The sequence below is a fragment of the Rattus rattus genome, chromosome 8, assembly GCF_011064425.1.
Source record: "Rattus rattus isolate New Zealand chromosome 8, Rrattus_CSIRO_v1, whole genome shotgun sequence".
In the NCBI taxonomy this organism is placed as follows: domain Eukaryota; kingdom Metazoa; phylum Chordata; class Mammalia; order Rodentia; family Muridae; genus Rattus; species Rattus rattus.
In genome coordinates, this window is record NC_046161.1 from 19,937,975 (window position 1) to 19,953,861 (window position 15,887).

General features: G+C 41.4%; 2 protein-coding genes across 3 annotated transcripts in view; one reads left to right on the forward strand and one right to left on the reverse strand.

Annotated features, from left to right (window-relative positions):
- Npsr1 (neuropeptide S receptor 1) overlaps positions 1-15,887 on the forward strand; it is a 406,607-nt gene that overhangs the window by 10,135 nt on the left and 380,585 nt on the right. The gene's annotated exons all lie outside the window — the stretch shown is intronic.
- Positions 7,128-7,415, reverse strand: LOC116907126 (protein S100-A11-like). Its single transcript, XM_032910101.1, has one exon. It carries the CDS (start codon positions 7,413-7,415, stop codon positions 7,128-7,130), a length of 288 nt encoding a protein of 95 aa, XP_032765992.1.

Here is a 15,887-nt window from a genome sequence, read left to right on the forward strand (position 1 = left end):
ACCGAGCTGTACATTAAAAGGGTGACTTTGCCTTTGCATAAATTACACCTCAATAAAAATATAATACCATGAGTAATTTTCACAGACTTTGCTTTATTTAAAGTCATAAATTCTGAGTGACTGTGTAAGGAAAGCATGGCTCAGGCTCCAGAGGGACCCAAAAAGAAACATTAACACAGAGCTAACAATGGAAGGAACTAGACAGCAGGTGTGGCCCACAATAAGTGTCACAGGGCCACAGGGTGTTGTTCAAATAGCCCCTCTTCCAACATCTCCTTGTATCTCCTTAACAAGAACAGTTTTTATTGTTCCCTCGGGTTCAATGGTTTTCTTCTCCTCAAGACATGTACGTGACATTGCATATTGTGCTTGTCCTGTGTCAGCCTCTGGAAGTGAAGCTCAAGACAAGACTGTCAGCTGTCCCTGACTGTGTCCCCCCTCTGAACAGCTGTGCCTGGGGGTCTTCGAGAGAGTGAATCCTTTCATGGACTCAGCACTGTGCTGAAGGTCACTTGACAAAGAATTCCTGGGTGAGTTCTGAGGTTCTCCAAGGGTCCTTCCCAGCATGCTTTGCAGGAAGCCTTTTGCATGTACATTTCCTCGGAATCTTTACACTAGAATATGCAGTGAGGACGAAAAAGGATGGTGGTTCTGTGAACATGTGGGACACATGAATTGTGTTGAGAAGAATACAAGACAAGAGCCTGGAGAGGGAACCTAGGAAGAAACAAGCTCCTGGAAACAGCTCTTCAGGGGCCCTGGAGTCAGCTTCAACTCACACCTTGACATTTCCCCTGAATACTCATCTGAATTTTCTTTACCGTTAATGGTACCTTGACGTGAGAAAAATGGTTGGAAAAGTCTCTGAGATGTCAAATAAAGGTTTTCTTTTTTTAACCTGAAAAAAAAAATAGAAAGGGAACCGGCCTTTTGCTTTCCCTTAATCTTTCTACCTTGAGCTCAAATACAATGTGTGCAGCTGAACCAGCCATTCTGAAACCAAAAGAGGAAAACTAAAGAACCCCAGAGATCAAGGGCAGCAGCTTCCTGCCTTCAGGATTTTAGCTGTATGAGGGAAAGCCAAATCATTTTTGTGTGTTTTATTATAAATGGGCATTGTTTACTTTTAAGCTAAAAACTTCATTGCCATAAAAGCCAAGTGAAATGGAGGTGTTGGATTGCAAATGAAGCAAAGAGCCAAAGAGTCATTTGGGGTTTTTCACAATTGGGTAGTACAGAAGAAGCTGGCTCTGTCCAGCTCCTTAATCCTGTTACCTAGATTACAAAAGGTTCAGCATAATTTGTATGTATCTGAGGAAGAAGAAAAAGACTCATCCCCCAGAGGAAGGAAAAGACTTTAACTTTTTAGATGATCCTCATTTCAGGTATTTAAAAAAATGTACTTAAATAATTTTATGGGGGACAGCGAGCATAACAGTGCTTCACTTTTCTATTATAGCCCTCCAAGATTTTTTAAAGCCTCCCAAAATCTCAAGCTGAAATCTACCAAAAAAAAAAAAAAATCAGCTTTCCTGTTCTGAGGACAGCCAGTTCATGCTGCGCACTCCTGAGTACCTTACAAGGCTTTTTAGCCAAGTTTTCCAACCCTGAAACAATGCCCTGCACTCGGTGAAGGACTAGGTGTGGCCGTTCTAGGCACAGCATTGTTATAGGGAAAAGAAAGAGGAGGCTATCTTGGATGAGTCACGAGGACGAGCAGTTTCTCAGATCCTTACATCTGGATACCTGGCTTATCATTTTCTCCACCTTTTGCACCTGTGCATCTCAGTACTTGAAGATTTTCAGGCTCTCCACCCTCCCAGATTCTCCACATAACCATCCAAGTTCTCCGCTTCTCAGGTTCTGTAATGTTTCTAACTTTCCACTCCCTCAACAGCACTAATTTGCCCACTGTGGAAACAGAGAAATTACATGGAACTCCTCCCCTCTTCAATTCTGTTGTAGAAGAACCGTCTCCTTTAGAAAGGAATGGTTGGTAGAGCAGGAGTAAGAATTGAGTAGAACCTTGACAGAATCCGAGGAAGCCAAGGAGGTTCATCCTTCCTCTCTCTCAAGCAGCTCTTTACCAGTGTCCCCTAATGGCCTCACCACCCCACTCATGACATTCTGTTTACACTTTGCATGTTTAGTTAATTCTTAGCCTTTACTTTAATCTCCATTCGTGACATTAAAACCTTTTCCTTAATCAACTGATTACATGCATAAAAACTGAATAAATTGATTCTGTAGCTCCAGAGTCTTGCTCAATAACTTGGGAATTCCATTCATATACAGATATTGAACCAGTGTTTGCTCACCCATTCCACAAGTTAATAAATAATTGAACAGAACATTGTGTGTGCTCAAATGTAGTTTTCCTGTGATCATCTGCTCCTATAGACTCTAGCCTTGAGCAAAACAAAGAATAGATACAAAAGAAGATGCTTTTTGGCCAAGAATAAATTTGATTTACTTTCTAACACATCCAGTATATTTTGGTGAGTTTTTTGCTTAAATTGAGTAAATATGCAAAAGATATTCAAGAACATAGAAACTATTAGCACAATAATAAAACTTAAAAATAGTTTCTAGATTGTTAATTCTGCAAAACAAGTTGTTCTGTCTATTGACCATTTGATTCGTTTCTTCATTAATCATATTTAAGCTAAGTTAGGCTGTGTTAACATGCAAGCCCAAACCACCATGTTTTAATGTCTATTTTCTATGTCAGCTACACACTGTAACACAGTAATAAGAGATCTCTGATGACTGAAGTCTCTCAGGGACCTACTAATGGATGATCAACCCAACATAGACTCCTAGATCAGGAGAAGAGAGGGAAAAGGAGGGGAAGAAATTTAGAAGACTAAAGGAGGAGGGAAGGAAGAGAAAAATTGGCTTTTAGTAACAAGGTAATCCAAATGTTATTAAATGCAATAGGCATGACATTGTTCCAGGCCATCCCCCACCCTCGGGCTCCTTCAAAACTTCTCCACCTGCTCAGCATACCTTAAGGTTGAACCACACACAACAGAGGAGCCTATAGCACAGGGATAATCTGAAAAGTAGGAAAGAACTCAGAGGAAAAGCTCAGAGACTGAGCAGGAATAACAAAGGGGGACAGCAACTCCCTCAGAAGTTACCAGGAAACATCACTTAGCAGCACAAAGTCAGTACAACAGGCCTGAGATCAATAATGAAAAACGTTTTATCCTGAAAAGGAAATATTGAGGCATATGTGAATTTAATAGTACAAAATTGCCAAAATAGAGAAAGGAATGACTATTTTGTCAGTAAAGTTAGGGGGAGTTGGGCAGGTACATGATGTCTCTAATTAAAGGATTTTCTAAGAAAAGGTACATTTATGGAATTGAATTTTTAAAAAATCAATAGAATAAATATTGAGTATAAACAAAGACTGCCCCGGCTTATAAAACTTTAAAAAGAAAATAAAAACTAAGAAAATATACATTTAAAAATACATATTGAGTTTTATGATTCATAGTATATATGATAGTTATATGACAAATATGACATGGTGAAGGTTTTTAAAAAACAAAGTTGTTTGGGGAGAAAATGAAAAACATGAGTAAATATATCAAATGCAAGGCTAGAATATAGGAAAGAAGTATTACTAGCTTGAATAATAAAATTTCAGTCATAACCATGAAGCCAAGTTAACAAGAGCAAAGAACATTAACATTTAATTAACAGCGATGCTATCAGCATCCTCTTACCTTCAGAAAGATTCTAAATGTCTTCTAAATACAGATGCCTTTGTGATAACAACGTCTGTCAAATAGGGGTAGCATTAGTCATAGTTCTCCAAAGGGATAGGGACTGAGAGGATGACACATATATCCCCATCTCTCTATATCTATATTTATATCTATATCTATATCTATTTCTATATCAGTCTACATCATTTATGAAATTGGCTTCGGTATGAGTAGTCCAATAGTCCAAAAATGGCTGCTTCACACTGGAGAGGCCAAGGATATAGTAGTTAATTCATTCAAATGGCTGGATGTCCCAGGTGCCCAATCTGGTGCTGGGAGCCTGGGGGAATTTCTAGAGGATTGTTGGCTTGAATTTAACATCAACATCCACAATGGGATAAATGAATTTGCCAGTGAGAGCAGGGGCAAGCAGGCAAAAGGCAAGGTTTCTTCTGTGCATGTCCTTGGACGTGGATTGCCACCAGAAGGGCCCCACGCATTTAGAATGGTCTTCTTGCCTCACATGTGAGAGCGGAGTCCATGACATCCCCATCCATGCCGCCAGTCCTTCAGTGTACCCTGTGCAACTCATGATCTTGAATTTGAACTGTATACTTTAAAACTCTCGGCTTCAGACCTTAGAAAAAACAAAAGGCCTTACAGTTGTTTCTTTGTACTTTTATCCCTTCTTCCCATCTCCTTATCCTGGGTTTTCTGTTGCTCTTCTGCCCTGCCTCACAGTAACTTCTTCCATTCTGTGCAGCAGACACTAAGAATGCCTGCCACCAAGATTCTGATGAATAGATACTTTCTCACCGGCTTCTTAGAGTCTATAGCACTACACTTTATCACAGCACATATGGCTCGCCAAGTTTTCTAAATTATATGGCTAATGATGGCTTTACTATTAAATGTGTACATGATAAGAAAGAAAGGGAGAGAAAATGACAGAGACACACAGAGAGACAGACAGACGGAGACAGACAGAGACAGAAATTCCTCCCAGGAGTATCCAACAGCTTGTATTTAAGTTGATTACAACAGTCGACAACAGTGTTGGGCATCAGGCTAGAGGAATAACTTGGTCTAGAGCACTGGCTTCTACTGCAGTAACCAGAGAGAGATCCTCTGAAATCCCAGACTTAGATGAGAGTGGCAGGCGGAGCCAAACACAGCTGAATCCGTAGATCTCAGGATGTGGATGCCGTGACTGACTTGATGTTGAATGAGGTGTATCTGTCACCTTTCCAGACTCACATTGTTCATGAGGGACCTAGGAGTGGAGGCAGGAAAACGAGAGGTCAGATGGAAACTAGGACGCATGACCAGCTGTGAGAATTGGGTGCACACTAACTCATTAGCCATCACAATTTGATCAACTGTCATAGAACTTAGCTGCATGAAGAATGGTGCTTTCAGACTTTGTGATTTTGGATGCTATCCCTACATTCTCCTGTATGTTCTTGCCTCCTGCTCTCTTCTACTTTTTCAGGGCTTTTAGCCTTATATTCTGGCCTTTGCATCTGCCTCTGCCTTCCACATGTCAGCAAACCATGTTTTATGCTTTGTTGGTTTTAGCTGTTTGATTTCCAGCCTCCCAAATAAACTGAAAATATCAGAGTCTGAGGTGAGATTGTCTATCCTTGAGAATCCCTCAGACACCACCTTCCGGGGTTGGGGAAGGGAAACAACACATCCCTACTACTCTAGTTTTATCAATTGCATATATCATCAGGAGGAATACTATCTTTTAACTTTGTTTTACAGTAATTACAGTTGGCCCTCCATATCTGCGGATTCTGCACCCACATCCAAACACTAAAAATTAGTAACAAAAGGTCTAGTCTGAACACATACAGACCTGTTTTCTTGTCATTATTCTCCAAGAAGTACAGTATAACAATCATTTACACAGAATTTGCATTGCACTGGGTATTATAGGTAGTTTAGGGATGAGGTAAAGTACACAGGGGGATGGGCAAGGGCTATAAGCTATGATTACACCATTTTATTAAGGCGATTTAAGCACAGGTGGATTGTACTAGGAAAAATACTGAAATCAATTCCATGTGGGCTGTGAAGGACAGAATAGCTTGACTTCTACTTGATTGTAGAGATTTGGATCTGATTTATCCAAATGTTAGTTTTTATTATCTCAAGAGTCTAGAGATTAAATAGCAATTTAAATGTTAATCCTAGTTCTTCGTACATAGCAGACACTTGGTTTGTTTATTCAGCAAATATTAATTACTCCATAGACTCAAAGCACAATAGGGTTTCAGATGATTTCTAACAGCTGTGGCTTGATGTGTTGTGGGAATTCAAATGGAACCTCAGAATTTAATTGTTTCAAAGCTTCCAATCTACCTCATTTGTGGTTAATAAGGACATCCTCTTGTGTGCCAAGAAAGAGTCACAAGAGCTACTGTTGAGGTGCATAAGGAACATTGGTATTTCTGTTGCTAGTTGAATGTAGAGTTTCCTGGCAACCAGGCCACTGAATCTCATAATACTGTTAACATAGCTCCATGCTCCAAGTCCTTACTGACTGAAAGCAATAGGGGATGGGAAATTAACACATCCAATTACGCTTAGTCTATGGCTCCCAGCACTGCTGATTAAACACTCCAAACCAGTTGACTAATCCTCTCTGCACAGACTAGAAATATGCATGCAGTCATCGAACATGTCCTAGACACTAAACTAAGAAACACATTTTACATGGTTATCTGGAGTTGCTGGGAAGAAACAGACATCTGATGCTGCCACCTGTTAAGATGGTGTTGCCACTGAAGAAGATCTTGATGGGCAGTCTTTTCTCCAAGAATTCTAGGTTAGGACAACACCCAGGACAGACCATGTCCCATTTTAAGAGTTTCTTTTCCCAGTTCAGCTCTGGTTCCTCATTATCAATCTTGTCTGCTTGGAGCCCATCATGCACATGTGTGGACAGCCAAGATCTCTCCTCAAAAAGCACCCTTTGCTCAACCTATCTTCCCTCCTGTCATTTGCTTGACTCTTTTCCATGTCTCAGACTCAGCTCACCTTATGAGTCTGTATTTTTAGAATGAAAGTTCTCACCAACCATGACCATGTCACCTCAAGTTCCTCATTTGGGATACTACAACAGCTCATTCATAAACATTTCGCTGATAGCCATTTTTCTTTATAATCTTTGCCCTCACCATTTGACTATGAACTCTGTGGTTTAGATTCCCATATAACCCTGCAAATCATTTCTAAGACAGGTATCCTTTTTTTTACATTAAAAAAATGACATTGTTTTATTTTCCTTAGCAGGCGTGGGCTGCACGTGTTTAGGTCAGTGTGGAGGACTCAATGCTGGGATGAATGGGGTGGCGGGTTAGAGGAGGTGATAACCTGGTGGCTGGAAGGGAGTGGAGAGGGTTAGAAACGTTTCTGGGAAAGCCAGAGGAAGGATTCGCGGCACGCTATAGCTAAGCTGTCAATAAGGTTGAGTAACCCTTGGAAATCTAGCTGCCCATCACTGTTGAGGTCCAGCTTCATCGTGTGGTCAAGGACGCTGGGGTCCTTCTGATTCTTTATGAAAGCAGCCAACTCAGTGTCCAAGAAGAAAAGGAACTTGGTTTTGGAGAGTCGACAGCTGTTCCCATCCTTCCTGCTGTACTTTTGGAAAACAGCAATCTCAGTGTGGCTCCCAGTCTCTGTAGGCATGTATGCCAAGTTATGGAATGAGGCCTGGATGCAACTGCAGCCGATGGTGATTGGGACTTTCTGTACAATTGTGTATTGGCTCAGACTCTTCTCCAGGTAAATCCCTCCCCTGGTTCACTCCTCAAAAGTTCATAGAATGACTCTTAGTCCACAACTACTCTGGGTAGGCTGAGTCACAGCTCTGCTATACTGTACAGGACAAGTTTTAGCCTCAAACTGTATCCCAGCCAGATGTCCATTCTTTGTGCAGAAAGTCTTCCACCATCTTGCTTTGCCCATCTCCAGACAGATCAGATATTTCAGAGATGCTGTCTCTATCTCTGTTCTACATGTCTAAAGAGTTATGAAAAGCCTCCAAAAGAAGAAAATGTGAATTAAGTACCCACTTATTCATACCTGTATACTATTTTAGATTTTCCCCCTCACAGTGTTCGCATATGAAAATGAGCTAGATAATACAAGGTAGAAATCCTAGCTCGCTCTAGGTAAGACAGCTGGAGATGGTGAACACAGGAAAGCAGTTGGGATTTCAGTATTCCCATTGTAATTGCAAAAATATCACAGCTGGGGGGATGTCATCTTAAATATGAATATAAATAAATAAATAAATAAATAAATAAATCTCAAAAAATCCATACTCAGAAGATGGCTTTAGGGAAGAATGAAGGTAGCCCACTGAACAAGGGCAGTCTTACTTCTGGGCCCCCATGTCAGCCAGCAGACTATTGACCACTCGGCAGAGCTTGTAAAGTAATACGGGATAAGGGAAGATAGAGCAAAGAACTGAGTGGAACATTGCTAACTGCCCCGGTAACTGTCCAGACATCTCCAGGGCTCAGTAGAAAGGCGAACTCCCCATGTCTGATTAAGCATCTTCAGGATTCAAAGCTTTGCAGTCTGCCTCTGCCTGCCTCGCTGAAATGTCCATTTAGATATATGGATAACTTATATTCTCAATAAAATTAAGAATTCATATTTTTGCTTTTGGTATTCCCAGCTAACCTAAAAAAATCAACAGAGCTTCAATTAGAACTCGGTATTTGGGTAAAAAGCCACACAGTTCTCAGCAGAAGGAAAGTTTTTGCTGCCCGCTGAGAACAAAGGCTTTATGAATTTATCATTGAACCGTTTTCTGCCATTTCATTTCCTGACTTGAAAAGTATCGGATATTTACTCCTTCCTGTGTTTGAAATATCAGTTTTCAACATCACATAAGTAGCAGCATCCACAAAACATACCATGAAAATGTGAGGGTGCCGACAGTTCTCTAACCTCACGCAGGGCAGATGATGTGGCTGAATATTTCTGTCACTTGTGATTTGTGATTTGTGATTACTGTCATGCGGCAGCCACACATGGCTTCAGTGTCAAAACTGTGTAACTAGCATTGACCTTCGCTTACTCCAACCCAGCTTCCAAGACAAGCTTTGAACAATGATTTGATCAGAATGAAGATGAAGATTGTTCTCAACTTGAAGGCATAAAGTATAGTGTGAGGCAATGTTACTGTCTCTGTCCAAGGTGTAAAAGAAATCCATCCCTTGGGCAGGTACAGCATGAACTATTCTGCGTGTGAAGCTGCATCAGGATCCAGGCTACAGGGTTTGCAAGCCAAGAGACTCACTTGTTTCTTCCACATTTGCTTCCTGGCAAGATTGAGCACAGGGATACTACAGCAGCCAAGTTCTGATGGGAGTGTAGTCAACATGGAAGGCTTCCCCCGGATCCCCTGAGCCTGCTCTGTGATCAACAGTGAACACATTGCTACATATGCTCTATGGTAGCCACGTGATAAGCCAGAGAAGCCACCCACTTTACAATTGGTAAATATACTTCAGGCTTTTGTTTTCCACATGGTGGGACTTCTACATGGTGCCAACTCCATCTAGCTAAGTCACGACTTCCACGCCAGACAAGTCTGACACATCCAGAGTCAAGGAGAATGACTAAATGGTTTCCATCTCCCGAGATACCTCCCATCACAAACGAACCTCTCTTCATTTGTCATCCATTTATCCATCTAACACGTTTGTTAACATTTTCTGTGGGCCATTGTCTTTGGGCTTTTATTGCTGTGATAAAAGACCATGGCCAAAAAACAAATTGCGGATGAAAGGGCTTAATTACTTCACTCATGTGTCAGTGAGGAAAGCAGGGCAGGAACTCAAGAAGGGCAGGAACTGGAGACAAGAACTGATGGGTAAGTCATGGAGGAGTGCTGCTTGCTGGCTTGCTTTTCTTGCTTTGCTCAGCTGGCCTAGGTTCACCAGGACCCAATGATACCATAAGTGGCAGAGTACATATCAAGCATCAATCAAGAAATCGGCAGAGGAGTTTCTTCAACTGAGGGTCCCTTTTCCAAAATTACAACAGCTTGTGTTAAATTTACATCCAACTAGCCAGCACAGCCATACAAGGGGATCTAGACTCAGTCTCTCTCTCTCTCTCTCTCTCTCTCTCTCTCTCTCTCTCTCACACACACACACACACACAGAGGCTATCAGTCCTGTGTCAGCTCTGGCTGACGGGACATTCATCATGGACTCCTGTCACTCATCTTTTGAGAGCTGAGCCGCAGAACTCTGAGGCTCCCACCAAGGCAGCTGACATTATCACGTCAGCCAGTTAGCCTCCGTTTCAAAGCCGATCAGTTAGAAGTCATCAAGCACAGAACTGAGAGCACTCTGCGTTTAGGCATGGGAAATTCTAAATTCAGGCCATAGATGGGCCTCAGTAGGAAACAGAACCATGCTCCATCCAGGAACTCACATGGGAGAAAAAGAGAACTGACTTCCACAGTCGTCTGTTTTTCTCAACATACGCACCATGGCAAGCACGAGTGTGCACATGCTCTCACAAAAAGACGTACAGATGCAAAAATAGGTAATAATAATAATAATAATAATAATAATAATAAATGTAAAAATAAATTTAAAAAGAAAAATTACAAATTCTAGTATGGTTTCAACCCGGTCAAGGACCCTGCCTGGAATTTTGCTCCATGTGACCACTAGGGGGCATTTAGTCCTCAACTATATTCTGTGAAGGTCAAGAATGGTACTGACCACCATCAGGATGAGGTAGACATAGGGTCGTAGGCCCTAATAAATGCTAATAAACATAGATGACAGGACATCAGATTGGTACAGATAACAGGGTGAACATGGAAAATTTGAGCACTGTGTGCAAAGGTCTGCCACCCTCAGAACTATCCAGAAGCTGAAGAAAGGACGGAATCCTTCCTAAGACACTGCGTACGAAGCTAATCTAAATGCCCCCACCTTCATCATTGCTAACCATCAAGTTAGTCCGAGGTGGATTTTATTTTTCTAACTATTCTGGCAATAAGAAAACCAAAGTCAAAGAGCTTCTCCCCTATAATGTATCTCACCTGGACACGAACCAAAGCCTCTGAACTCAATCAGGCTCCATTACCCCACTCAGCTCTGTGGGAACTGCTACTCCTGCATCTCCCTTTCCTCAGACCCTGAAACCGTAACTCTCCAATCCTCACATTACCTTGGTGTGTGTGTGTGTGTGTGTGTGTGTGTGTGTGTGTGTGTGTGTGTGTGTGTGTGTGTGTGCATGTGTGAAAAAATTAGCCAGTAGTCCAGTGTGTTCAAAGTTATATTTAATGAGACAAGATTAAACTTAATTGAACACACCTGCTGTTTGTTTTATTATCCCTTGTAACATAAATATTTGATTATGTCCAATACACAGTGGACAATTAATAGATGTTGTATAAACTCAAAAATAAATTAATAAAGTAAACTTTTAGGAAGACCCCAGAAATCAATAAAACGACTTTCTCCATCTGGAAGGTTCCTGAGACGGGGAGGACCTGAGTGGATTATTTGCCCAGAATCTGCCCATCAAACCCCAAGGAGAAGAAACCTGGATTTGCTTTCAGAGCTCTTTGTGCCTTCAAAATAAACTGAAAGGACAACGTTGAGTTTCAGTGTGGAGAACCTGAGTCCTCTGACTGTTGGACTTGCCTGCGAAAGACCACTAGATGATAAATATAATTAAAAGACATTCTATACCAACAATAGAAAATACTGAGCCGAAGTGGAAGGCATAGGCTTCTGATCTCAGCTACGTGGAAATTAAAAAGGCTGCTGGCAAGTTCAAGATCCATCTGGGTTCCACAGTGAGTTAGGTTCATCTGGGGAAACTCACTGATTCCCTGGATCGAACTAAAAGGAAAAATGGGGGCTGTGGATGTGCTGAGCACTGGAAAATTCACTGGCACCATCAAGATCCCAAATTCACTCCATAAAAACAAGAACACAGGAGAGGAGAGGAGAGGAGGAGGAGGAGGAGGAGCAGGAGGAGGAGGAGGAGGAGGAGGAGGAGGAGGAGGGAGGAGGGGGTGGGGGGAGGAAGTTAGTTCTCACCTGATGAAGAAAATGAAAGAACTTCTGACGTCTATGTAGATAATTCTGTGTACAAGACTGACTTGAAATTAGCATTCCTGAGGAGTCACCAGGGCTCCACACTGGAGGCTGGGCAGTTTCCCAGGGGTAGATTTCTGTTAGGAATGCTGCAAGTGTTACTGTGGGCCACTGTGACTAACACCCTCTTCCAGGTAACAGGACATGGATACCTGACTAACTAATGCTTCCGCAGGGCCATAGATTGCTCTGGTGGAAATGGAGTCTGTGGTGAAGACAGACCTGATTCCTCATCCTATCTTTATCTCCTTCCAGGAACTGTTCTCAGTTCACTCATCACGGATAGGAGGAAACATCACAAGCAATCTACCTTCCTCTTCCTCCTTCACATGAGGTTGAAAGGGATTAACAGAGATCAAAGAGCGTCCAGGCAAGTGTAGAAAGAAATCACTCCTCCCGACCACTATACAGGCTGAGAAAAAAGACGGTTATGAAGAGAATCAAATAAATCTCATGAAAGGAAATTGCTTGAGGTATCAAAATGCTTCTCTCTACAAAACTTATTTCCTGAAAGAGATGGGAGTCTTAGAAACTCACTCATACTCTCAGTAGACTTGGATGAACGTTACATTAAAAAGAGGGCATGGATGAGTTCAGAAAAATATTGTTTTAACATGAAAATGCCATTACTTCAAAAATCTAGACTGAAAAGATAACTTGATAAGTAAGACAGATGAACAGTCAATAAAGTCTCATAAAATTCACAGTAAAGGACAGAAAGCTAAATAGTGTGGATACAGGCAGAGGAGAGACGCCGAAACCTAGAAGGTCCACAGAATATCCTAGCCATGGCAGAGGTCAGAGGGTACATGCCCAGGAGAACCATGATAGAATTCAATTTACCTGAATTTGAAAAGTTGATCCTTTTAATATAAAAAAAATGTCAAAAAGATTCACAGTGAAAGAAAACCTAACCCAAGTAAGTTTGTCTAAATCTCAAAAATATTGAAGAAACCAAACTTCTAAGTTAAAAAAAAAAGAGTTGCTGCAAGGACAAGAAACCCCAGAAGGAAGACTGCTCTGCAGTCCATGTCTGTAGTGCATGATTAATGGTTATAAACAGAACACAGTGTCATCCCCCAGAAGCAGCTGCTGTGCAAGAGATTCCTGCTGCCACCAAGGGTCCATAGCCTGCCACAAACTTCCTAAGTGAAGCTAAGAGCACTGCAGCCAGAAATTAAGCAAAACAGAAGGAAGATCTTAAAAGACATGCGTAATAGCGAAATAATCCTTGGGTTATGACATTTTAATACATGTGCCAGAAATGATCGTTAGGAAGGTGTGTTAAAATTTATTGAACACAGGAAGAGTAAAACTCACAAATCCTTTCAGCATAACTTGGGGGCCTGTGAGGGAATGCAAAGTAAACACTTTCCAAGTTGGGTAGCTTCAAGAAATAGATAAAGGAAAAAAGAAATATAGAGAGTAGTTGCTGTCATATAAAGCACCATTTATCAGTTGGGGGAAAGTGAATAAAAGATACCATTTCCAAAAGAAAATTTCAAACACAGCAAGTGATAAAACATTTCAGAAGACTGGAGTTGTACTTGGGTATCATCTAGTCAACGGACTATATGGTTCCTCATACCACACGTCTCCATAACATAGTCACATACCTGCAAGAGGCAAACAGAGCAGCACTTTCCACTGCAAGCTTTGTGTCTATTGATTTCATGGAATAAATGAACCAGAGGGCTGGGGAGATGGCCCAGTGGCTAAAGTACTTGCTTGCAGGCCTCAGGAACCACATAAAAACCAGGACAGATTTGGTAGTTGCCTGCAATCCTACCAATGAAGAGGTGGAGACAGAGGACAGGCTGAAGAGCTCCAGGTTCAGTGTAAGAGTGATTCGTTTTAAGAGGAAAATGGAGAATCATCAAAGAATGTACCCAGCATCAGTTTTGGGTGTCCACACAAGTGAATGCACACATCATACACACACATGCCCACATGTTCACACACACACAAATACACAAATGTGCACACACACATAGAGAGATGTACATATGTGAGTACTCCCAACACACACACAAAAGATAAGTATAAATTGAAATGTAGGCATAGAGTAATACTATATTACATTAAAAGCATACCACCATTCAACATGATTGACCCTTCATTATAAACCAAAAAGGCAAGGTGCTACAATTTAGATATGTCTTGAATGTATCCCCCAAAGTTTAATATGTAAATTTGGTCTCCAGAGTAGTAAAGTTGTGGTGGCTGAATCTTAATGAAGTAGAACATTGTGGCCGACACTGTAGCTACAATAGCTTAATTCTAGTGATGACTGGAAGGAATTAGAGTGAATTGATGCCTGCGTCCTGGCTCATGAATCATGGTTGCTTCTTTTCTTACCATATGCTCTCTCTCCCACCATGATGCTATCTGCCAATTTGTAATGTAGCCAGGAGCCCTCTCCTGAGTCAAACAGATACAAATTAAGTATTGTGCTCTTGAATCACCAATGCTTGGGGTAAGTGAACTACTTTATATGCTATTTAGCACCGGGCATTTGCTACAGCAATTTAAAACAGGCAGAAACATGAAGCACAAAGAAAATACATGGTGGGACTGCAGAGATGGTTTGAATGGTAAAGTGTTTGCTTCACAAACATGAGGCGCTGGGTTTAAATCTCCAGCAACCCATCAAAAGCCATATCCGAAATCCCAGTCTGGGGAGGAAGGAGGTATGTGGACGGGTAGATCATAAAATATAAATATTTGTCACTCACAGAACTGGAAAGTATCGATGAAAGAAAGCTCCTGTCTTTCTGAGGACATTCTTTATGAGGACATGCTCGTTTCCTTCCCCCACAATGTGGAGAGCTGATACACAAGGGTTGCGTGTAGTTTTACGTTACGATCTTTTCTCCAGGAAGTAACTGTGCTGCCAGCCCCTACCCAGCTTCCCTCAAATCCTCAGATAGAGACACTGACACAGTTGTTCGAGTTCATTTGCCTTTGGACACAATTGCTGGGCGCTGCAATCTCACGATTGGAGAAGTGCGCTCTTATGAATTTATCTCTGACTCTCCCACCTGCCCTAAAATTCAGTTGCTAGACCCACCTAGGCCCCGTCAAACATCCCTGACCACCCACCTATAGCAGTGGCCATAGGCCCAGGCTCCTCCTGAGACCTCACATGGATGCTGACTTCTTCTCCTTCTAAAGCGTGGCAAAACAAACAAAACAAAACAAAAACAAAAACCCTCCTCCTCTCCTTCCTTGCATTTGCCTTTTCCTCCTGGGACTCAGAAGTCCCCCAAGTACCTTTCGCCCCGCAATTGCCTCCCCCACCCCCAGCTTTTTTTACTGACAGATCAAGAACCAATTGAGGAACAGGACATTAGTTTCAGAATCATCTGCTACACACAAGGTAATTGGTAATTCTGCAATATTGTGGAATTCTACTACTTCTTTGATTTAAATCATCGACACCTAGGGATGGATATTATGGAGATTGGAGGCATGTGATAGATGTTTGTAGATTTATGGTTTAAAACATACCTGAAGTTCAGTAAACCCCCAATAGAGAGTCAGTATAATAGTCAGTATAATATTAGAAGGCAGAGAGCTACTAAATAGGTCAGATGAACAGATTTTCTGCTATTATAGTCTACATGACAGGACAAGCAAGTTAACTCAGGCTGAGTTCATTTGACAACATGTGTTTGTTTTTCAATGATCTCACCTATAAACCCAAGAACAACAACCAAAAAAACCTTTCTATGGTTGCTAGGAAGATTAAATAAGGGGGATATGTCAAATTCCAGGAAGTTCTTGTTTTGATGCAGTGTGATATAAGAAAGAACAAGGTTATATTCTGTAAAATGTTTGATTCTGACACATCAGTTAGACATGATGATTTTTTTAGTGCCTTCGCTTTGTTTGCATATCTTATCATTTTGATTGCATGTATTGCTGGAATTTGTATTATTATGAGAGGTCCCTCAAGGTGCTCTCATTAGCTTCTTCAAATATAATTGCAGTAGTAAACATGGCAAGTTTGCAC

Excerpts from the sequence above, each read along its gene's own strand:
- LOC116907126 (XM_032910101.1), bottom strand. The coding sequence starts at position 7,415 with ATGCCTACAGAGACTGGGAGCCACACTGAGATTGCTGTTTTCCAAAAG.